The following is a 25200-nucleotide window of genomic DNA, read 5'->3' on the forward strand; positions in this document are numbered from 1 at the left end:
GTTCAGTAGTGGGTCTGTCCCAAGCTAACGGACGCAACCCACTACCTACTATGCCCCCTACAAACGACATTGACTGTAAGTCGCGGAGCCAGACTGAGTGAGCGTCCCCTCCAGAGAGCAGACCGCCACCACGTCCCTCCGTCGACCCCCCAGAACGTCACACGTTGAAGACTGACAGCAGAACTACTATTGAGGGAAGGATCGAACAGGAACACTGAGACCAAGGTCACCATGAGAGCTCCGGGCATGAAGGGCCACAAGAGCAAGGACAATTTATATTTTGGATGATTAATGATATGAGGATGATTATAATGATGCTTTGGATTTCCAATTTGGTTTTGAGACTACGTGACAGGGCAGCACTCTACGCTTACTGTCATAATATATCCTGGCGTCAACCAGGCCCGAGAACTGCCGCACCTGCGGTGTTGGTCAGGTATACAGAACCTGAGCACCCTCAAAGTCGCATTCGTTAAGTGAATGACGCTCGGCTGTGTGATTCCAGCCTTCCCATAGGAACCATAGCACTTCCACTCTGGGTAGGAGCCGACCGTAGCCCGAAAAAAACCACATGACCCTGATGGGATTCGAACCCACGACCTCCCGGCCCGCAGCCCGATGCGCTAACCACTGCGCTACGGGGGCCGGTAGCACGCTTAGGATCTACCGGTGACTGGACATGTGCATCTCAAAATTTAACTTCGAACATATGACAGATAATGGCATTACACAAAACATAACGCGATCGGCAACATGAACTACACTCACTAGACTGGACAATGACAAAAACTTTACTCTATAATTGGTGACTGGTCGCCCTGTCACAATGACACAAACTTCGAATTCTAACATTCTAGTTGATAAACGCAAAGCAATGTCCATATTGTGTTTTGCTTTGACTTAATTGTATGTTAGGTGTTGATGGCATTATCAATTTTAGAACGATGAAAGAGAGCGATTGCTTAATGTTTAATCTGGATCGCATTTATATAAGATATAATATTGCATTATATCAAAGAATATATTGTCTTAAAGTATAGACATAGCAGAAGAATTACTCAGATTACTGAGGAAACATTTCTGTCGCACTGAAAAACTTTGCGAGGAATTTTGCTTTTTGTCTTGTTTGCCAAGAAGCATTATTATTATTATTAAAACTAGGCAGATCATTCCCAAGTTATTCTGTTTTCAAATCTGCTACCAACTCATTGAAAGTAAAGTTTTTCCTGTCACGACCAGCCTTGAGCACAGTTTTTTCTCCCCACTACAAAGAAGAAAGGCCTCTTTCTCCTGAAACATTGACTCACATAAGGGAGGCAAAGCATTTATTTTTTTCATTTACAAATACAATGTCTTGCAAACAGTCCATGACTGGTACCTGATAACAAAACCAGAATTAAATTCCCTTCTTGTCAAAATTCTTTTTTCACAAATCACATTGGATGAGTACATTCAGGATTAATCAAATTATACATTGCGCGCACACACACACACACACACACACACACACACACACACACACACACACACATAATCATCATCATCATTATCATCATACAGACCTTATTGGTTTTTTATGTTTAAGTGGTACTGTAAGCAAAAGTATTGTACCATTCTTGGGTGCGACGTTTGAGTTCAAGTCTACCAGCGTGTGCACAGTCCCATGATCTGTTCTATTTTCATATATCACTTCTCGATTTAGTACTATCAACTGTGCCACCCAGCCTCTCCTAACCGATCTCTGACCTCTTCCCAATGTCTGATACCATCAGTTAACCTTCGCCCGACCGGGTTATCGACTACACAAGGAAGTTCCTTCATTTTGAGAAACATGGGTCCGCACGGCCCCACGATGTTTTCCGTGTGTAGTCGATATTTGACCTTTGTTTTTTTAATTACTTCTCGCTGAAAGTAGGGAGAGAAGTCACAAACCTTCAGGTATTGGCTCTAAACATCATTTTCTACGATCTGTTAAATTTTGGAGTTAATAAGCAAGTCGCGTGGAGCGAAATTAATACATAACAATGTCGGTCCACACGGCCCCACGACGTCCACAGAAGGGTATGCACAATTTTCCTTCTTTGAGAAACTTTCGTCCGCACGGTAATAATTAAATTAATAATTTAATTTAATTACTTCTCGCGGAAGTTTTTTTGTTTGTTTGTTTGTTTGTTTAACGCCCAGCCGACCACGGAGTGCCATATCAGGGCGGTGCTGCTTTGACATATAACGTGCGCCACACACAAGACAGAAGTCGCAGCACAGGCTTCATGTCTCACCCAGTCACATTATTCTGACACCGGACCAACCAGTCCTAGCACTAACCCCATAATGCCAGACGCCCGGCGGAGCAGCCACTAGATTGCCAATTTTAAAGTCTTAGGTATGACCCGGCCGGGGTTCGAACCCACGACCTCCCGATCACGGGGCGGACGCCTTACCACTAGGCCAACCGTGCCGGTCGCGGAAGTTTAACCACGGCGTCTACGGAAGGGGATGCACGTTTTTGCTTCTTTGGAAAGCATGGGTCTACAGAAGGGTATGCATATTTTTCCTTCTTTGAGAAGCATGGGTCCGCACGGCCCCACGATGTCTTCCGTGTGTAGTCGATAACGACGTCGGGCGAAGGTTAAAACTACCCCTAAGTGAATACAACTTGTGGGGGGAAAAAAAATTTCAAGGGAGATAATATGAAGAGGTTTTTTTTAACAGTAAAAGGTGCACAGTGATATCATCAACAACAAAATAAAGAATAAAGGTCTCTTCACACGTTGTCTACCTAATTTTCTTGATTGCATTAATTGCTTTGAAGTGAAAATCTTTTTTGGTTAAATTTCACACCAAGACACACACAGGGAGGCAATTAATATAATATACTGTTCAAAAAAAGAAACGCATAGCTTGTAATATTTGGTTAATTTAGTTATATGGCTACAAGGATATCCACCAAACTGCAGAAAATGTTTATCTGGTCGTCGACCTTTCGTCCATTGCCACAAGTGAGCTCTGCACGTGACGCATGCGTTATCAGTGGCTACAATGTCAAAATTGCTCATTTGGCATGACCACTCGTCATGCTTCAGTGTAATCTCGTGAAACTCGGGGAATATTGAGCTCTCACCATGTCTTCCAAAACCCATAAAAGCGGATTGTTCGCCACAAAGAAATCAGACGACAATTCAGCGACGAAAGATGGCCCGATTGAGCAGAGAAGACCGCCAAATTGCATTGGGTCGTTTACAAGCAGGCCAAAGTCAAAGTGCAATCGCCAGGCACTTCCACGTGTCCCAGAGCACCATCAGTAGACTGTGGGTCAGGTTTCAAGCCACTGGCTCCGTTGCTGACTTGCCACGAGCGGGAAGACCAAGGGCGACAACTGCTGCTCACGACCGCTTCATACGGCTCCGCCACCTCCGGAATCGTTTCCTGTCGGCCTCATCTTCTGTCCAGGCTCTCCCCGGGCCACACCGATTATCGGACCAGACCGTGCGGAACCGCCTGCATGAAGCTGGTTTGAGAGCTCGCAGACCTCACAGAGGAGCTGTCCTCACCCGCCGCCATCGCCAGAACCGAGTGCAGTGGGGCAACCAGCACCTTCGCTGGACCGTCCGGAATCACTGGAGACACGTGTGGTTCAGCGACGAGTCCTACTTCCTGCTCCAGCGACATGATGGTCGGAGGAGGGTCTACCGGAGAGTAAACGAACGTTACGCGCCCAACTGTGTGGATGAGGCACCCTTTCATGGTGGTGGAGGCGTCATGGTGTGGGGGGCGATCAATACCGCTGGAAGGAGCACCCTGGTGCACGTCCAAGGGCGCATAACTGCCCAGCGATACGTGGAGGAAATTCTGCGCCCACACGCCCTTCCTCTTCTGGCTGACCAGGATGCCATATTCCAGCACGACAACGCTCGCCCGCACACAGCACGACTCACCACCCAGTTCCTCACCGACCACCATGTCCAGGTGCTTCCCTGGCCATCCATGTCGCCAGACATGAACCCGATAGAACACCTCTGGGATGAATTGGACAGACGTGTGCGCAGGCGAGAAGAAGCGCCGGCAAATCACCGCGATCTATTGCAGGCACTTCAGGAGGAGTGGGACACCATCCCACAGCAAGATATCCGGCATCTGATCCAGTCCATGCCCAGAAGGTGCCGGGCAGTTGTTGCTGCTCAAGGCAGTCACACCCCCTACTGACTTGACAGCCTCGGCACCCAATCGTATTGATTGACTGATTGATTTGAAGATGCAAATGAACTGTGTGTGCATTCAACTGTGTCCATACCAAATTTTAAACAAATAATCTAAATATTGGATTTTCTGTTAATTTTTTCGAAAAATAAAACAAATTTGGCAAGTAGCAACTATGCGTTTCTTTTTTTGAACAGTATAAAATGAAGGAAACTGTACATATTTAATGAAGTCAATTTTTCAAATAAGACTAGATCCAGACTATGACTTTAAAAAAAAAGTTTTACAATGTGTGTTTTTTTAAAATCAAAAGTTCTGGTAGCCCAAACAAAATGTTAGTTTGTTTTGTGTTTTGAGAGCGTTGGCACTGAATGCCTTGCAGCCTAATACCATTGTATCATCAACCGTTGTACGCACTAGACCTATTGAGCAATGAGTCCTGCATTCATTGGCTGGCAGTTGTCGCAATATCGTAATACTTTTGCGATAGGGCATAGCAGTTTTGTGACAAAGCAGTTTTTGAAGAGATACTCAGGGCCAATAAATGCTCTCTAATTTGCGATAGATTTCTAGCTTGCATGTTTTCGACAAGTTCCTTAGATTTTGCTCCAACCCTATTTTTACACTCAAGCCTAGTGGATTTGCCAAGTATCTTAGATACGAATGAATCTTGATTATACCCCAAAACATCTATTTATATTCAGCATTTGAACGTTGCAGTCAGCCATCACAAGTATTATCACTTCAAACGGCAGTTAGCCAAAAAATATAAAATGACTAACTAATCTCCACCCACTAAAAGTCTCACGTTAAAAATCGCAAATAAAAATTGGACTAGCAGTTAGAATGGTACCGGTAAGGGGTACGTATCACATACACATACACAAAAACAAAACCTTTATCACTGGCAGAATTTTTAATCACAACTGTATTGCTCAAGGAATTTTAACCGAAAAACGACGATTTTGACGATACATATACAGTTAAAAAAAAACACCATATACACCGTTTCTTTTGTTCTTACCAAATGATGATAGCAGAATTGTGCCCAACAACCATATATTGGAGTTACATTTGATAATTTAACAATGTTGAACCGAAAAGGTACTGACCAACAATCGCTGTAAGTGCATACAAAAACCAAAGACGCACAAATAAAAACAAAACATATGTTTTACAGCTAAAAATGCACCATGAACGTGAGTGATTATATATAAATTTGGTTTAAGTATAATTAATATGAGGATCTTCAATAATGCCGTTCTCCGGTATTCCAATGACCTGTTTCACAATGTGTATCAGGTATTGCAATGAGTTATGGAAACGGCAAGTTGTTAAAACTCACTGTGTAGATGTGAAACACTACAACCACACTAGGAAACAAAGACAATCGAACAGAAGTGAGTTTAGGCTACGAAAATAACCTACAAAAATTTGCTTTACTATACACATTTGCACGCAAGAGCATGACAGAGAGACTATTGTCAAGGACAGCTCTCTAAAACTAACAGGTTTAGTCTGTTTGAGGGGCCAGGAGTGGACTTGTTTTTTATTTTTATGTCATGTATTTTAAAACAAATTAAATCAAATCATGTAAAGGGCTTTAGAAGTAAAGCTGTTCGAGACGATAAGTAATATTTTCTGTTAAAAGAGTAAAGTGCTACTCTCAGGTTGATCGTATTTTGCTCGACCTTGGTAAATGTTTCAGTGATACGACCAAAATTGGGTAAAATGTTAAAAAAAAAACGTCTACCACCTGCCAGACTATATGCACCCAAGCCCATTGAAAGCAGAGGGAACAACTCCTGCTGGGCTGTTCTGACAAGGGTGAGGATGAAGAACACGTCATATAGACAAACATAAAAAATTAAGTGTAAGCTGGCTACGGGAGAGAAAAATCAATATAAATCTCTCAGAATGATGCTTGGCCGTCATAGATAAAGCAGATTATCAAGCTTACTTTCAAAACAATTCTGCATCATTTTAATTCAAAAGGCTATATAAATACTTACTCTTTTGGTCATCTGGAAGGCAACATTCACAACACGCTATGTTTAAAAAGGGTTGGCTATTTTAAAGCAGAGATAAGCAAAGCATCTGCCCTTTGGGATTATTGAAATTCATTTTGCCTTGCGTTGCCTTGCCTTGCCACAAAAGCTATTTGAAGCAAATCTTTATAAGCATGATAGTATCATTCATAGCAGCACATCTCGTGTCCCTCCAAGAAAGCCTCAAACAGATTGCAAACAGCGTCCACGTGGTGTCTGACGTCACTTCCAACCACAGGCAGTATCTCCTCTGCCCTGACGTACGGCTGAAGGCAATGAAGAGGGTTAGGCAGACGATGAGTAGTGCCATCTCCTACAAGAATTGGTAAAACGCTGCCCTTCTTGTGAGACCGAAGAACTGTGTCAGCGATGAAGGTCATGCGTGGAGACAATTCTGATCCAGGGGCAACAACCAGGATGACCAGGGGAGCAGACTGTGCCAGGCTAAGCTCACTGACGAACGAGAGGCGTCCTAGCGGGGCCTCCTCGTCATTCACCGACACCCTGCAAGGATGTACTGCAATGATGTACTACTTGCGATATCGTGTAGGTATATTCCAAACAAAATTAGGTTTTCAAAATCTCTCTCTCTCTCTCTCTCTCTCTCTCTCTCTCTCTCTCTCTCTCTCTCTCTCTCTCTCTCTCTCTCTCTCTCTCTCTCTCTCTCTCTCTCTCGCGCACATATAAATATGCCGCAAACATGAGAACCAATACAGAATAATTGTAGTTTCAATATTTACAAAGACAGTAGAATCTACAACAGAAGTAAGGTAAAAAAGCAAAACAATGAAAATGATAAAACTAGGTGAGCCAGGAAAGAAAGTGAGGACAAGACAAAAACTGATTGAATTGTCCGTTCGTCGCGCATAATATGGATTATGAATGTGAAGTTTGTGTCTTATCTGAAGTTTATACAATGCAACACAAATGCATTTCTCAGTCGAGGTAACAGAGTATAAAGCACATGGCTTTCCTCTGTGATAACAGGTTTACGCGAGTTTTTTTCTTTTACATTGAAATGCGAGTGAGAGCTGCGCTCCGTCATATTTTAAAGTGGCTTTGAGAGGGTTTCAATACACATATTGACAGTCGGAAAATTTCAAAAAGAAGTATATCAATGTATAATATTGCAACCCCTAGGCCACATTTAAATAATAGCATAATATACACACATGTGAACTACGTATGCAGGATAAAGTTTTCTAAGCCTATGTCAATGACCACGTCTATATATATAAGCCTTACCTCATCCCAAAAGCTGTTCTCGTTATTGTGCTCAAAGCCTCAGACATCTCCTCCAACCCAACATCTGGTCCATCAGTGTCGTGATCGTTGTAGAAGATGCAGACGTCGAACTGCTCAAGTAGCTGCTCAGCGCCACAGTTCCCTGCTTGTCCACGAGCATCAGCATCTGGCAGTATGTGCTTTAAAACCAGAGCTGAGCGGACGGCTGCATGTGCATCAGATGTGTCACCAGAGGCCAGAGCTTGTCGAAACGCTCTGCTGTACACCTGTGCTGCTACATCACGAAGCCTCTTTGTTACGTTGTTGTCATCGGTCAAGATGAATGAGCGTTCATCCGATGTGAGGAACAGGTCAAGGATGAACTTTGCTTCTTTCACTTTGGACACGCTGAAATAAAGAAAGAATGATGAGAGTGTAAAAGAAGTACAACAATATGCGCTCTCAATTGCTGCGAGGAAAGTATGCATATATATAAATCAATAACAACGACGATGAAAACAACAATGACAACGATGACAAAATAAAGCAGGCAAGCAAACAAATGCAATAAGTATACATCAGTACGTGTTTGATGGCTTACAACCATGAAAGGGTACACATTCCTCTAAGAACTATTATGAGCAATATATGTGTAAGGATCTCGTTGTCTGCCAGACTGAGGGCAAATGTCAAATTTCCCCGGTGGTTTAAAAGGTTCCATGAGGATCAAATGGCAAATTATACTTCAAGTGGTTTTAAATATTTCCATAAGAACAGAATGCCAAATTACAAGTATCTCAGGTAGTTTAAAATCGTTTCATAGAGATAAAATGTTAAATTATAGTTGTTTATATATCAAAATGATTTCATAAGGAATACTGTCAAATTCCCTCAAGTGTTTTAAACATTACCTCAGTTGGTCGGAACTCGTTCCTTGAAGTTCGAATGTCAATCACCTCAGGTGATTTGAAACGGTTTCACAAGAATATAATTTCAAGGTACGGGTGGTTTTTTAATCATTCTATGAAGATCGAATGTTAAATTACCTCAAGTGGTTTGAAATGGTTCCGCAAAGAGCTTCAGTTCTTCCTTGGTCTGTGTTAGCAAGAGTCAGGACCTCTTGGTACACTTCAATCGCCTCTAAGTGTTTCCCAACCAGCTCGTGTACGTCCGCTTCCTTTTGCCTACTGTCGCCCTCTGAGTGGCGAAGGATGTCCAGCAAACTGGCGTAGGAGGTCCACAAGCTGGCCCTGTTGGCGCTGATATGCGGCAGATGAGTCACTGCTTGGCGGCATTCCACTAGGGAACTCATGAACATGTCTTCTGCCTTCCCCTTCAGATGCTGTCGCTCCTGAACATCTTGCAAGAGCTCGCTCATATTCAGATAGCACCAGCCGCTTCTTTCATAAGCGTTTACAACGTTCAAAGCGTTGGCCGATTTTCTCTCAACAAAGATACGTTCGTAGAATTCAAGAGCCTTCCGTGGATCACGAAGGCTTTCGTACATACGACCTATGTCGTACAGCAACCCATAATTTCTGGGATTTAACTCAATACCCTTGAGATAAAAGATCTCTGCAGTTTGAATGCGAGGGTCTGAAATGTTGTAGAAGTAGCATCGATGTTTACATTGAAGCAAATTGCTGACGCCCACTTGGCCGATACCACCTTCCCTTCCTTGGTAGGAATTCCTCGTTGGTGGCGGAAACGAATGCGAGGTCTAAATGAAATGAGCAAAAGTTAGCATGATAGTGTAATGATAAGCATACAAAAAAACATTGAATCGAGCAGACCTCCTCTAAAAAAAAAAAAAACTCTCTCTCTCTCTCTCTCTCTCTCTCTCTCTCTCTCTCTCTCTCTCTCTCTCTCTCTCTCTCTCTCTCTCTCTCTCTCTCTCTCTCTCTCTCTCTGCACGGTGCGCACACACGCTCACACATACACTAGACACTCGTCATTCAGACCTGTACAAACAGATTACTTTCTCGAGTCAGTTAACATGAAATGCATCCACATATGCTTCAACCGTTCTTGCACGCTTGCTTTCAGGACTTGTTCAATCAGTCTCCCCGGCAACAGATGCAAAAAAAGACACAAAACAGAATTATTTACCTGCAGTGTGGGCCTTCCTTCTTGTGGGTTAGAGGGCCATAATTGCTCGGGTGGTCTAATGCTGCCGATACCGTCTCGTTGAGAGGTCCTTAGTGTTCCATCCGGGTTCAAGAACGCTCGTGAACTCTCCTCGAATTCTTCAAGAAGTCTGCTCTCCACTGCACTCTGAGCCTATTTATTTCATACATTTTACACTCCTCCTCCTCATCATCATCATCATCATCACCATCAGCAGCAGCAACTATGATTGTCATTATCGTCACTATCATTGCTGCTTCTTCTTCTTCTTCTTCTTCTTCTTCTTCTTTTTCTTCTTCTTTTGAGCAATGGCACAGGTATGTTTGCATCGAAACAGAATTGATTAGAAGCTCATTTCCATTTAACGGACATTTCATATTTATACCAAAAACAGAGGGCAAACAGTTAAGTTAAAAAATAACGTTCTTCCCGTGTGAACGATCATTTAAACAACTGCAGATCTGTCTAGACTGTTATGTAGGACAAGAGCATCCCCAAACTTGGACACATATATTAAAAAGTCAACAGCCTGGCTACTTCCTGCGCAGATATTTTTTGCTGCATACGTTTTGTAACTACACATTAATTATTTCAACATACGAATTTACTTTCGTTGGTGTGTGTCCAAGTGCAAATTATGCTCTTGTCTCATGTATAGCGCCATAGAACAAGAAATTTCAAAAGAACTGACTGAAAAAAGTAACAAGAAACATGCACGTACTCACAGCGGCATATTTACAAGATTAAATCAGAAATGTAAGCTTTGAAACAAGAAAAGTAAATAAATCAGTCTTTTAGTATTTCAAATAAAATGTTTGTGCAACGATTAATTATGTGCAACGTCATTATACTTAAAGAATAAGTTCGACCATGGTAAGGAACAAGAACTTTAGGAACAACATTTTTAGGAATGATGCAAAACTCAGATGCAAACCACAGGGACGATTCTTACTCTGGTAGGTGGATGACGATTCCTGGACACATTCTCGGCAACGCTCGTTTGAGATGTTCCAAACTGGCCACCCGTGTCCATATAAGGCCTTTGACCAAACGTGCCATCCATTCCGTGTTGTTCGTGACCACGTCCAGTTGTGTCCAGTGGACCAAATGGAAGGATGGAGCCCACTCCATCAGACTGTGTCGTTCTGAAATGTCCCGCTTCGTCAATGAATGGAGTGCGGTCAAATTCAGCTGCCAACAGCTCAGCTTCCCCGGGATCGTGTTGCACAGGACACTGACCAGGAGGGCACTGAAACACGACAGCATTAGGCCTACACTTGGCCACTTCATCGGACCATCGTATCATTAAATCGTTGTATACATATAGAAAACCATTTCACAGGAATTAAAGTCACAAACAAGGTTGTCTCTTACATTTTGCTCGTGAACGAAGTTCATATATTTTATGCAGTTTTAAAAATGCATCGATCATGAATTTTTCACTCGAAATAACAAAGTTGTCTATGTCTACACTGTCCGTCAACACAACGAAACACTATTACACCATCTCAGTGACTAGACTAAGAGAGTAAGGTGTTGTGTAGAGAAACAGTCATTTTGAATTCCACACCTTTCTTTCGTTAGTTTCACGAAAAACAAGGGCGCGCTCTGCAGTTAGACAGTACTGCAACGCACAAGCATTCGTTTGGATATATATATGTCATTTTTTCCGGTTTGAAACCAAACAACCTATCAGTTCTGGTTGTTATCGTTGCAACCCGTGTGCCAGTAACAACGTGAACGAAAGCGTTTCAGATTACTCTTGTTCCACAAAGAATACTATCCCTTTAGCCCTACGTTGGCCCTAACCCTATCCATTACTCCACTGTCAGATATTTAGCCTTTTATGACAACTGTAGCAGCACCAATAAATTACAGTCTTTTGACAAGAAATCAAGCTCTGTGGTGAAAACAATCCTACCATAATTGTTTGGACTGGAGAGAGAGAGAGAGAGAGAGAGAGAGAGAGAGAGAGAGAGAGAGAGAGAGAGAAAGAGAGAGAGATAGACTCAGAGATAAAGAGAGAGAGAGAGAGTGAGAGAGAGAGAGAGAGAGAGAGAGAGAGAGAGAGAGAGAGAGAGAGAGAGAGAGAGAGTATCTGCTTGGTTTTGACGTTTCTGGTTCTTCAACAATAACTATACAGAATAAACCTTAATTCACGTAATCATGATTAAAAAAATTGATTTATATTTTTTTTAAACTATTAACTAAAAAAAATAAGACATAATAAATGAATAAATCCTCGTCAGCAGAGGCTTCAGTTCTTGTATTACTCTTCTTACAAACTGAATAAAAGCATTACTAACGTCGAGCTTCCTCCACCACCACCACCACCACCACCACCACCACCACCACCTCCTCCTCCTCCTCCTCCTCCTCCTCCTCCTCCTCCTCCTCGTCATCATCCTCATCATCATATTCATCATCAACTTCATCGTCGTCATCATCACCACCACCACCACCACCACATCCATATTCCCAACCACCAGCAACTATTCAGCCTCACCAAAGAACAGCAGGATCCCCCGCACAACTCCGTAACATAACTGGACGAATCAGAACATCCCGTTTCCAATGTCTCTCCATCGCTGGCGTTATTTTGCTCTCTACGGTCAGCTGAAAAACTTGAAGGAGGTATGAATGCTACCTTCTTCCCATACATGTAGAGGTACGTTTTGCCAAAGACTTGATAAACCATAGAATTCTTGTGTTTTCGCAAGGACTCGTCAAGGCAACGCACTGCCCTGTCAAAGTCATTACTGTGCAAAAAGTGACGCCCACACTCGCGAAGAACGTAGTAGTCTAGATCCTGGAAGTGATCCATAAGCTTTTCAATTAAGTCTGCGTCGTCGAAGTTTTCGCACAGATTTTTGATGGGTTCTCTATCCTCTTCTCTGGCAACTTTGACGAATCCCAAGAGATGAGTAATCAGCCTGCTCAATTCGACCGTGGCCCTAGCTTTGTAGATAGGATTCGGACATTTGCTTGCTGCATCGTTCAGCAAATAAACAGCTTCTCTGGCCAGGTCAGACGCGGAAAGCTGTTGGTGCTCCGAGTAGGCTTGAACATTGAAGTTTCGCCTTATGGCGAGAGCAAGATCGTACTTCCACAGAAAGACATCGGAATCCGGACACGCATTAATTACTTTCCGCAGGAGATCCACCGCAGTGAGAAACCCCTTTGGTCCTACACAGATGAGCAGGTGGGCTTTCTCTGATTCTGCTATTACCAGCTGGTATTCGAAATCCGGTACCTTGTACAAGTCCTGAAGATACTCTACTGTACGGGCGCAGTCTTGCTTGCGGTTTAACTCCCACTGAAGGACAGCTCGCAACGTCAGGAAGATGATGGACTTGCTTGAATCTTCCAAATCGGCCTCGCAGTGATCAAAGGCCTCCCGAGTGCGCCCCAGATGGTAGAGAAGGAAGATGATCAGGTTGCGACATCTCGTTTTCTCCAAGTAATAAGGGAAACAGTCCTCTGCCATTTCCGCTTGTTGCCTTCCCAGCAAGGCCTCGATGTGCGGAGTGCTAATATTTTGGCGGAGCCATTGCCTCAGGGAGAAGAGGTGCGGGAAGACGTCTAGGTCCTCACAGAACTTCTGCTGACGCTGGTCCTTCTCTGCTCGCCATATCATATAATGCCGCTGAGCTGCAAGAAATGAAAAGACACAGATATAGAACGTTCCATAGGCTGTGTTTGTGCTTAACTTTGCAGATTTCCAATGTTGCCAGTCAGCGCCATGTCAAAGTCCCGCTTGTCAATTGTTTTGTTTTTAAATATTATTATTATTTTATTTTTATTTTATTTTTCGGGAGGAGGGGACAATATGCATTATCTACAGCACTCAAATCCAGACTGATCAGCACATTACCACATTATATATCCATATTTATCATTAAAAGGTTAATATCAAAAAATGTCTTAACATAAAATGAACATTTTTTTGAACATGTTTGGTTGATTCTGACAATTAAAAACTCCGCGCGTAATTTTTGGAAAAGAAAAAAATAACATCAGATTAAAAAAGATGTTTATTGGCTGTAAAATGCAAAAAAGAAAAAAAGATTGCATCTGTTGCATAGATTTACCCAACCAATATATATATGGGAGTAAGAAAAATGTACAGGCCTGCATCATCATGCATTCAGTGAGGAAAATTGGTAAAAGAGAATTCAATGAATACAACAAATAACTACCAATAATATTGGTCCAAAAGAAATTTAAGTAGACAAAGTATAATATGTAATGTTAAAACTTTTCCTATACTTCAGTTCGTTTATATTTTCCAGTCTCTGGCAGTGCCTTGTCATGTTTTACATCACATTAAGTCCATTGTGTTTAGGTTTATTTTGAAGAAAAACACGTGTATTTGAAAAAGTAGGACAAAAAGTAACGTGTAAAGTAAGAGAATATGGTTTGAATATGATCAGTAAATGTTGTGTTATGCACAAATCATTGTTTGTGTTTTTTGTCTTGATAGTCTGCAAAACTCGACGCACAATTATTGGTCTGTTATTCCAAGATAATGTTTGTCAAGGTTGGGCATTGGTTTATCTTGTTTCGATTCACATGCATCTTCCAAGGCGTTAATAATTTCAGATCAGTGTTTTGGAGACAACTTTTACTGACCTGGCTAGATAATAAAAGTATTTTTTGTAAAAAGTGTGATCTTACACCAGTCCAGTATTGTTAAAGGACCAATGTATTTAGAACAATATGAATACATGTATAATAAAAACAGAAATGCTTATCATTTAAATACTTTATTAAATGTCTTATTTTACTTGTTAAGGATGTTATGAATGAAAATGGTGTTATTATTTCATTCTCAAAAGTAAACAAAAAACAAAACTACTTCATGAAAGGTCATACATTCATCAAAAACAAATGAAACTTAGCGATATGTTTTGTCTTCTTACAGAGTCATGGAGTGCGTGTATCTGTGTTTCGATGCACAGACGTTCGGAGAAACACGAACGTCAAGTTCAAGTAAAACGACCCCTGACACACACATTTTGACCCGTGACGTTGTATCGATAAATGAAGCACAAATAAGAAACAATAATAAAAGCAAAGAAAATAGCAACAAGATATGCAAACATCTAACAAAGCCGAGCAAGCAGAATGACAGGTCTAATGAAAAACAAAGAGGTTCTGAGTCGGAAACAAGATCGCGATTCTTTCCTTCGCTGCACGACGCAAATCTTCTGTGACCTTTGACCAAACGTAGCTTCCACATTCGATCACTCAGCTTAATAATTACAACAGAAAGCCGAGGGGGTGGAATACCGAGATGAACCTACAGAACTGTGCATCCTCAAACCTGACATATTCATCCCAACATTTAATGAACTCAAAAACACAGAAAGTTGCTTTCACACGCCAGCTCATTCTGATAATCCTCGCTCCACGGCTATCGTTGATTGCCAGTGGTTATCAAACCGGGACTCGTGTGGTTATCAGCACGGAATTAACCCGTGTTTCAAAGCATGGCTCCCTGGGTTGATTGTGCACTTATTTTCTCACTACCAAAATGATGACAAAAACGATGTTTGGTGGTTTGTTGACGGCCGCGGTCAATAAATATGAAACAAAAAACGATATGCTCCCCCTCGGACCGACAAAAAAGCTGGTCTGTCAACAACCCATCAAACATCTTATATTATGCACAGCACTTAAATCCAGATTGATATACACATAACTATACCGACATTTTTCACTGCAGGATTTAATTATTAATGTTAGTAATATAACACCAAAGCATATTATAACATGTTTAGTTGATTTTGATGTTCATATTTCCAAGTGCCTGTGATTCAGTTTTGAAAAAGAAAATATATTGTCATCATTTTCACGAGTTTTCATTCACAAAATAAATCTCATGTTCCCCAGGCAATAAATCCCCGGTTACCATAGTTGCAGGAAGCAGGTAATCAAAAGCAAACCCAATAGAAACGCTCGGGGATTCTTCGGCTCTTTTCATTGGTGTTTCCCCAGACCTAAACAGACGACACGACACTGCTTTGCAAAGTTCCAAAAACGAACTTGCAAACTGGCAAAAGTAAACAAATAACAAAACTACTTCATGAAAGGTCATACATTCATCAAAAACAAATGAAACCTAGCGATATGTTTTGTCTTCTTACAGAGTCATGGAGTGCGTGTATCTGTGTTTCGATGCACAGACGTTCGGAGAAACACGAACGTCAAGTTCAAGTAAAACGACCCCTGACACACATTTTGACCCGTGCACAAGACGTTGTATCGATAAACGAAGCACAAATAAGAAACAATAATAAAAGCAAAGAAAATAGCAACAAGATATGCAAACATCCAACAAAGCCGAGAAAGCAGAATGACAGGTCTAATGAAAAACAAAGAGGTTCTGAGTCGGAAACAAGATCGCGATTCTTTCCTTCACTGCACGACGCAAATCTTCTGTGACCTTTGACCAAACGTAGCTTCCACATTCGATCACTCAGCTTAATATTTACAACAGAAAGCCGAGGGGGTGGAATACCGAGATGAACCTACAGAACTGTGCATTCTCAAACCTGACATATTCATCCCAACATAAAGTTGCTTTCACACGCCAGCTTTGATTGCCAGTGGTTATCAAACCGGGACTCGTGTGGTTATCAGCACGGAACCCGTGTTTCAAAGCATGGCTCCCTGGGTTGATTGTGCACTTATTTTCTCACTACCAAAATGATGACAAAAACGATGTTTGGTGGTTTGTTGACAGACCAGCTTTTTTGTCGGTCCTCGGGGGGCATATCGACTTTTGTTTCATATTTATTGACCGCGGCCTTCGGCCTTGGTCAATAAATATGAAACAAAAGACGATATGCTCCCCCTCGCACCGACAAAAAAACTGGTCTGTCAACAACCCATCAAACATCTTATAATGTTGACTTGGAAAAGAGAAACTGGTTATTGACTGTAAAATGTACAAAAGAAGGAAGGTTAGGTCTGTTACACTGGAAAATATTGCATAAAATTTACCCAACCAGTATTTTGTTAAACAACATGGGATTAAGAACATTTATTTATTTATTTATTTATTTGGTGTTTAACGTCGTTTGATTAAGAACATCGAATAAGTGTTATATAATGACTTGGACACCCTCGAACATTTTTTTTATTGCCAAGAGGTGATGAAGGGTTGGAAAGTATGCACAGATTTTGTTTGTAAGACATTTTATATTCAACAAAGTTTTAAATGAAAAAGATGTATTATATTTGATTATTTTAGGGAACAATAGAAAAATGATTATATTTATTTTGTGAACTATTGTATCTTAATTACAAAAATGACCATGGGAAAATCTTAATGTGGGGGGAAAAGCTAGATTTGGGTGTATTATTGGAATTTTGAGTTAAACATAAGAAATTTATGGTATGATTTTTTGTGTTGGTTATTATAATATCAGTTTATTAATTAGGTTTTTGATAAGAAAATGTAAGAATTCGGTTGAGAAAAAAAGACCGATGAAGAAGGATACTCCCCGCCAGTAAAAGAGAAAGAGAAAGAGACAAGACAAGACAAGACAAGACAAGACAAGACAAATTCTTTATTAACGAGGGTAATGGCATAAGCGAGAGAGAGAGAGAGAAAGAGAGAGAAAGAGAGAAGTTGACATACTGACTGACGTGCATATTTTAACACGGTGGGGGAGGGGGGGGGGGGGTTGATGGCATCTTAGTGGATTCAGGAACTGGAGGATCTTATTTGGATATTTTACACTTTGTCTAGAGATTTGGTCAGCTTTTGATGACTCAGTTTCTCAGATTGCTAAGGTGTGACTTGGAAAGATTGTTTTCTTTAAAATTGTTATTATTTGTAGATTGTGTCAGTACTTCGTATTGATGCGGAACTTAACTCTAGTTGGTTTCCTTCCCGGCTGATGACCCGTCCACTTGTGTCTAATCAGCGGCCTGGTCACAGAGTCAAGTCCTGCCAGTTGCCAACTGTTGAACTCCGAAATAGCACACATTATCAACAGCATTAGTCAGTTCTACCCTTGCAAGGACATGTGAGTTTATTGTCGGATACACACAGAATTAAACGCTCGAGACTTCGTCGAGTTAACTACATGTCACGTATCGTAAGTTCCGGGTTAGTACGCCAGTGGTGAGTGGTGTCTAGTGACTCACCTTCATCGCCGTGGACGGCTGGCGTCGCGTTCGCCATGACAAAACAGGGTCCGGATCGTCTCTCAGATTTTGTCACATGTACAAGGTCAACATTTCCAAGATTACAAAATATTCGTGTAAAACACGATTACCATAATAAAAGTACAATTCGCCATACTCGAAGAATGTTCGAGCCCCTTCCGTGAAACCGAAAATTGCACCACGCTCATTGGTTGAACTAAGCAATCTTCTACATTGAAGAGTGTTATACGGGAAGTAACGCAGTTATTGCGAATCTTTGAAATTGACGGAATTCGCTCGCTCAGCAGAACCAGTGACAGTGTAATTCACACCGAGCGAGTTTTCGCGAGGAACAGGGTTGAGCTACGGTAGGGTCACTGCGCATGTCTGGTTTTTTTCTTCGCGGAAACGCTGTTGGGTTGTGTCCAGTCGCGTCCCTTGCAACAAGATGGCGACAAGCGCGTTACGGATTTACTGTTGTGGAGAGTTGATGGACGACGATGATGAACAAGCAGTACTGTTTTATTGTTGATGTGAATGTAATGCCAAAACATCGAACTATCGATTCGAACGTCAATGAAGAAGTGAGCGTGAAAATCGAGCGCAAAACAGCCGGGTAAAAGTTCAGGGCGCTAAAGTACATTTGAGCCGAAATCGCACCCAAACTCCTGTTGACCTCATTTCTTCCCAAAATAAACATCACTGCTAAAATAAAATGCATTAAAACCAAGACAGTATCCAACCCAGTATCCTTAATTTTTGAAAGGCTAAGTGATTTACAACAAATGTCTTCTCACAATCCGTAACTTTGTCAAAAAATATTTGCAGAAGTTTCTCACCTCGCCTTGGCAGCCATCTTGGAACTGGAGAGACCCTACGCAGGAAGCAAGGTTGAAAGTTGGTTAACCGGTGACGTCACTCCAGTCGTACCGGACCGAGTTTTTGCGACCTCCGGTTCGACTCGAGTCACCTTAGTTGACGCTAAAACTCGCTCACCGTATACCGTGGTTGCACTAGGCAAATCTGTCCGAAGCGGTTGCACCCTATAATTATTGTTCTGTCCGAAGGGAGACACGCGACGTAAGTTTCTGCACAAAATCACCTGTAATTCCTCACAAATGACATATCATCACAAAACTACCGTTTGTACTTTGGCCTAAGCCCAAGCCGGTGTCATACTATGACTCATAGCATTGATTTGTTTCATTGCTTCAATGTGTTTGTGAACGTTGCCCTTCAAGTATTTACACATTTCAAGCGCATTATGTGCAAATTTTGACTTTCCGCAGTTACTAGGGAAATTCAAGCACATGAGAAAGGCTACACACGCAGGGATGTCGTTAGGCGTCGGACATCGGACATATAACGATAAAAAAAAAAAAAAAATATCCGATTCACATTGCCGCATGTATCTGTATCTGTATCTGTCTGTTACGCTGCACTTGTAGAACAAGTCATCCAGATGTCTGGCATTGTTGCAGCGGAGTGGGGGGTGCGCAGCTAGTTCTTTATCGTCGTCTGGCTACTGCCAGCGCCGACTTGAAGCTCTCGGTCGATGCCGAGGTTACAGTTTCTTCATCTAATTGGTTCCAGGCCACTACAGTCTTTGGGAAAAACGAATGTCTGTATTGCTCAGTGTTACAGCGTGGCACAGTGAAGCATCTGCTATTGTTCCTGATGTAGTTGTCTACTGGATTCGAGGTGCTAAAGTCTCTGGAAGATTGACGTGGACGAATGAGGCGTCCTGGTTTTTGAGGGATCAGGAACTTGTCAGGCGGGATTGCCGGCACCAGCCCCTCAACCACTTTGTAGAAGGAGGTTAGACGCAGGTGTTCGCGACGTTCCTGGAGGGTTGGTAGTTGGAGCTTGTGTAGGAGCCCAGTGACGAAGCCAGGAGTCGTGGTTCTGTAGTCACCAGAGATGAAGCGGGATGCGTTCCGCTGTATGCGCTCCAATCTCTCGACGTCCTGCTTAAGGTATGGGTCCCAGATGGTGGCACCATACTCAAGAAGAGGGCGGATGAGGGCAAGGTAGGCGTTGTGCCTGCAGTTTGATGGGCAGTGGTGCAGGTTGCGGCGGAGGAATCCGAGGGTGCTGTTAGCTTTCTTAGTGATGTAGTTGATGTGGGTGGACCACTTCAGGTCGTTCGAGAACTGAATGCCAAGGTAGGGGTTCGTGGGTACACGGCTCTTGAGGATGGTGCTGTCTAGGGAATAGAGGTAGGAGGAAGGGGTTTTCCGTGCTAGAGTCATGACGTAGCATTTTGTAGCGTTGAAGGCATGCCCCATCTCTCTGCCAAGGATTCAAGGCTCTTCAGGTCTTCCTGGAGGGCGATGTGGTCGCTGAAGTCAACGATCTCCCTGTAGAGGAGGCAGTCATCTGCGAAGAGGCGCACTTGGGACTTGGCTGCATCCGGGAGGTCGTTGATGTGGCAAAGGAAGAGAAGAGGCCCTAGCACGGTGCCTTGCGGGACTCCAGAGTCGACAGTGGTTGGGGCGGAGGTCGTGCCTTCCACAACTACCTGCATGGTACGTTGGGTGAGGAAGGTCTGGAGCCAGGCGAGGATGGGGCCGGAGATTCCGTAGCTGTTGAGTTTGTGGAGGAGACGATCATGGGGTACCGTATCGAAGGCTTTGGAAAAATCCAAGATGGCCATGTCGACTTGGCGCCCCCGGTCGTATGAGGATAGCAGGTCTTCTGTTGTTGTCAGGAGCTGGGTCTCTGTGGAATAGCCGGACGAGTCGGAAGCCATGACTTTAGATGTCCTATCGTTTTAGCCTGAGCGTGGTCATTGTCCGATATGTACTCCATTCCTTCGCGGACAGCGCGATATTCGTTAATTTTCATTTCAAGATACAAATCTTCTAAAAGACCGAACGCTCTTGTGTTCAGCTGACACAGAAGTTGCCAGTGCCGCGTGCGGATCTTTTCTTTTGTCGGGAATTCCCGAACCGTTTGCGGTATGCGCCGTTTGGGTATAACCATCTCGGTGCAGCGCACTGATCTAAAAATAGTGGATTATTTTTAGATCAGTGCATGCTACAGGAGTACGGGAGACAACTCCAACTGACTAAATTTGTCGTCTGCTTTTGTTTTCGATACGAGACGAAGCACTGAATTATGCCGCTGGAAAAAAAACTAAAGCCTGCAAAAGATCAGCATTAGATCAAACCGATCATTTTGTTTTTCAACTTTTATCTAAATCATGCAGTTTGTAATCAGAGTAAGAGCTCTGAAGTTGTTGATGTTGGTTTCTTTTTTGTGTTTTCTTTGAAACTAAACAAATACGACATCGTACGCACACTGTGTTGATGTATTTACTATATTATGTGTGTGTTCTACAGCGCGTGGGTGTGTGGGTGTGTGTGTGTGTGTGCGTGTGTGTGTGGGCGCATGACTTTGGAACAATTCCATGAAATGTGTTATAAGCTGTTTGCAATTTGGCGCAAATTCATAATGTCCTATAGTACACTTTCTGAAAGCGGTCAAATGTCCTATTGATGCTGAAGAACTCAGGACATTTGTCCTATAGGTATGAATTTGTAGCAACATCCCTGCACACGATTGTAATGTGATCTATGGTCATTTCTTGACATCTGAGTCAGATGGTATGATTTAGGCAGTATACTTGGACCGGTAGTTTTAACCATTTTTAGTAACGACCTCAGTACCAGGCCAGGTGCAATTTCTAGTGCATGTAAAAATTGTGCCGATGATGAAAAGAATTATATTACAACAGATAACAGTGTAATTTTACAAAATAATTTCTAGAATGGTCGGGCACGTGGAATTTGTATTTTAATGCTGCCCTCTGCTCAGAACACTGTTTAGCAACGATTTGTCTTTTTGTCGCTCATAAGTCGATTTATTTTCACAACTATCCCCAAAATGTAATTAAAGGCACAGTCAGCCTTCCGTAAACCATCACAGACACTGTCAGGCTTTTACACACAGTGAAACACCCTTTCAGTTAAAGGCACAGTGCAGCTCACGGCCTTCGTTTCGCGTTTTTGTTGCAGCTGAGTGCATTTACAGTTCAAAAATCCTCCTATGGTAGTAAAACAAACCCAAAACTAACCAACGACGACATCTGTGAAGCTCGACAGTTTCTTGTTCGCGCGAGTGCATAAATTAACCTAGTTATTACGTGGTGTTTGGTCGGAGTTCGATTCAACTGAGTGATTCCGGCCTCTATTTTGTTTCACACAAACTCATGATGATGTCTGACATAGTTTGCTAGTGACGTGTCTTTTTGTGCATGATGTGGTGATCTACCTGATCTAAATTTAGATCCAAAAATAGGTCAAGACCAGCCGGGTCCGAGTACGAAATTAATTCGTCAAAAATCGCAGTTCTTGACTGGCTTTGGGTGCAAGTCAATGAAACTTGGTAGTTCTTCTAACGGATAGCTGCCTGATGTATGACTAAAAGCCCCAGGGGTTCCGTGCACCTGGATTTGACAAGTTCAGTACCTTTAAACACTCACCGCTTGAGAACATTCTATGTGCCCTCCGTAAAGAGCGAGCAATGTTCAAAGAATTTATTTTTGCGTGGTTTATTGTAACCATGAGCCATCCGGTGAACCCGTGTGATCCAGTTTCCTTTTTTTCACAATTTAGTCATCCGTTTGTGATTTCAATGCCACTCGCTGTAAGCTTATCTGCAATAGCACGTTATTGTGTACCTCTGAATGTAAAACGCAACAAACGGCTGCGAGTCACATGAACTAGAGCGGTGGCTGTTGGCCGTTAAAAAAAACTGCTACGGTGAGAAAGACGTTTCCGGGCTTTTCTTTTTTCAAACTTTCAAAACTTCGAATTGTACTGATCTTGTCTTGATGAAAAAAGAATTCTTTTATGATTTAAGAATGTTTGTGTAACAAGCTGTCAATTTATTATTTAGATTTTAAAAGTTAGGTCTAGCACCAAAACGAGGCACCCGATTGTCCGTTCGGATAGTCCACGAAATTAATTCTTTGAAAATGTCTCACTCAGTCTCAACAGAAAGCAGCCAAGATATTCCCGTTCGGTGAGCATTCAAATGGAAGTATGCTTGCACTGTATGTAGAGGCTCGGGGAGCTCAGTGATGGTTTACGGGAGGCTTACTGTACCTTTAACATCCACCGTGACCACGTTATTGCGGGTCTAAAGGCTGGGTGCGGTGTGCCAAAATGGACACAAATAACCGTTTTACAATTTTCTTACGTAACCAAGCACAATGTCTTGACGTAAACTCCCCAAGATAGAAAGGATTCTCTCTTTCATCGTGACTTCTCGAGTTCTCGGTAGGCATTTGACGTAATTAGTTCACGTGCGGGACCTGATCGTCCTCAGCTAGAAAAATGATGAAAATTCATTCGTAAAAATATTGCAGTTTTCGACTCCTTGCAAGGTCAAGAAAACTTGGTATTATTTCAAATGAATAGACGGTTGGAAATGAGAAGCACAGTCATTTTAAATTCGCATTTCCCCCGGCACTGATTCAGCTTTCAGATACAATATATACTCGAGACTAAAATGTTTCCTGGTCAAATTAAAGAAGTACACTTTTTTAAGGAAGAAAACCATGTCAGTTTCAAACCAGGGCCGGACCAAACAGTGAGTTGTAAGGGGGGGTTCCTCCTTTTTTTTTTGGGGGGGGGGGGGGGGGAATCAGCGAAGTGGCGAAGCCACAAGCGCGCGCCTGCTTTGCAGGCGCGCGAACTAGGGGGGTCCGGGGGCATGCTCCCCCGGAAAATTGTTGAAAAACGGTTAAAATCTGTGCAATCTGGTGCATTCTGGGCCTTGTTTTGAGGGTTAAGAGCAGCATTGTTTTGGTGCTAAAACTAGTAAAAGTCAAAGCAAGGTACATGCTTTTTCCAGGGGTGGGGTTCCGGAACCCCTGGAACCCCCCCCCCCCCCCCCCCGGGTCCGGCCCTGGTTTCTTGCAAATGAAGGAAATTGGTGGTAAAATTTGATAGTCACCCTAGTATATATTCGATTTCTTCGAAAACGTGCACAGGGTGGTTACGTCCCTTAAATGAGAAGGGAAGTAATTTTAGGATGAAGCAGATTTCAAAGTTTAATAAAATGTTTTGGTTGAACGAATTTGACCCCATGAATATCAAGTACCTAAGCTCGATCATCAATACTATGGTTGGGAGGGGGGCTTTTCAGCGTGTAGATTATACATGATCAAGGAGGCCGAATCAGAAAGCTGAATGCCGGGGGAAAGCTGAACGTCTTACACGGGCACTTGGAACTAATTATGCATTGCTTTTATTGCTGGACATGGACGCGAAAAGCACTGTAACTTTATAGGATTTAAAAGATTTTGACTGCGTTTTTTTGGACTTACCGACCTTTAGAAGGGTTAGAGGTGATTTAATCCAAGATGTTTGTTTAGTTTAGTAAAAGCCGTTTTAGGAATATTTTTGTTTCACAGAACTGCACCTCTTTGGCATGACCTTGCACCATCTGTTAAAAATAGCACAAAATGAAAAATCAACTCGTTAAGAATCAGCTGGACGAAGATATTATTTTTTTAAGACTGAATGTAAATGATATATAGTGAACTAGATGAATACCCACTTCGCCGGGAAGAAGTAGAGCCGAATACCCGGCGCAGCCGGGTGTACGACGGCTTTGCCGGCGCACGAAGGAAGGGAGATAAACGCGCAAAACACTGGAGAAGATAAGGAAGAGTTGTGGACAGTGACCTTCTAAAAACAGTAACGGGAATATGGATGAAAGCGTTGTGGACAGTGACCTAAAAATAGTAACGGGAATATGGATTGACGCCACACGAAGGAAGGGAGATAAACACAAAACACTGGAGAAGATAAGGAAGAGTTAATGGGAATGGATGTAGTGGATGTACAGAAAAACCAAAATCGGTTCAGCGCTGCGCGCTGAGAGCACATGTTGAAAATTCTCATCGACCAGGTTGTGTCCGGGGTCTACCTGAATATGCCCACCAAATTTGAAGCAGATCCATCGAGAACTTTGGCCGTGCATCGCGAACACACAGACAGACAGACAGAAGCCATATAGATTACCCAAAATAAATAAAATAATGTTGACAGATATTGATGGGGCTATTCTTTTCTTTATTTGAACGTCGTTTTCAACCACGAAGGTTATATCGCGACGGGGAAAGGGGGGAGATGGGATAGAGCCACTTGTCAATTGTTTCTCGTTCACAAAAGCACTAATCAAAAATTTGCTCCAGGGGCTTGCAACGTAGTACAATATATTACCTTACTGGGAGAATGCAAGTTTGTTTGTTCGTTTAACGCCCAGCTGACCACGAAGGGCCATATCAGGGCGGTGCTGCTTTGACACATAACGTGCACCACACACAAGACAGAAGTCGCAGCACAGGCTTCGTGTCTCACCCAGTCACATTATTCTGACACTGGACCAACCAGTCCTAGCGCTAACCCCATAATGCCAGACGCCAGGC

The 25200-nt window shown here is 42.6% G+C and overlaps 1 protein-coding gene across 1 annotated transcript; it reads right to left on the bottom strand.

Moving 5' to 3' along the window:
- Window positions 1-2674: 2674 nt before the first annotated feature.
- LOC138958909 (uncharacterized) lies at window positions 2675-17956 on the bottom strand. Its single transcript, XM_070330242.1, has 7 exons — window positions 17757-17956; window positions 12103-13247; window positions 10549-10845; window positions 9579-9749; window positions 8516-9189; window positions 7491-7877; window positions 2675-6749 (listed from the first exon to the last, which is right to left on the bottom strand). The coding sequence occupies exons 1-7, from the start codon at window positions 17791-17793 to the stop codon at window positions 6389-6391; spliced, it is 3072 nt and encodes a 1023-aa protein (XP_070186343.1). The 5' UTR covers window positions 17794-17956; the 3' UTR covers window positions 2675-6388.
- Between the last annotated feature and the right edge of the window lie 7244 nt (window positions 17957-25200).

The sequence above is a fragment of the Littorina saxatilis genome, linkage group LG2, assembly GCF_037325665.1.
Source record: "Littorina saxatilis isolate snail1 linkage group LG2, US_GU_Lsax_2.0, whole genome shotgun sequence".
Classification (NCBI taxonomy): Eukaryota; Metazoa; Mollusca; class Gastropoda; order Littorinimorpha; family Littorinidae; genus Littorina; species Littorina saxatilis.

Coding starts and splice junctions, on each gene's coding strand:
- LOC138958909 (XM_070330242.1), bottom strand. CDS start 17,793: ATGGCGAACGCGACGCCAGCCGTCCACGGCGATGAAG. Junction 9,750..10,548: donor ATCGTCATCCACCTACCAGA/GTAAGAATCGTC, acceptor TGAAATAAATAG/GCTCAGAGTGCAGTGGAGAG. Junction 9,190..9,578: donor AAGGAAGGCCCACACTGCAG/GTAAATAATTCT, acceptor CATTTCATTTAG/ACCTCGCATTCGTTTCCGCC.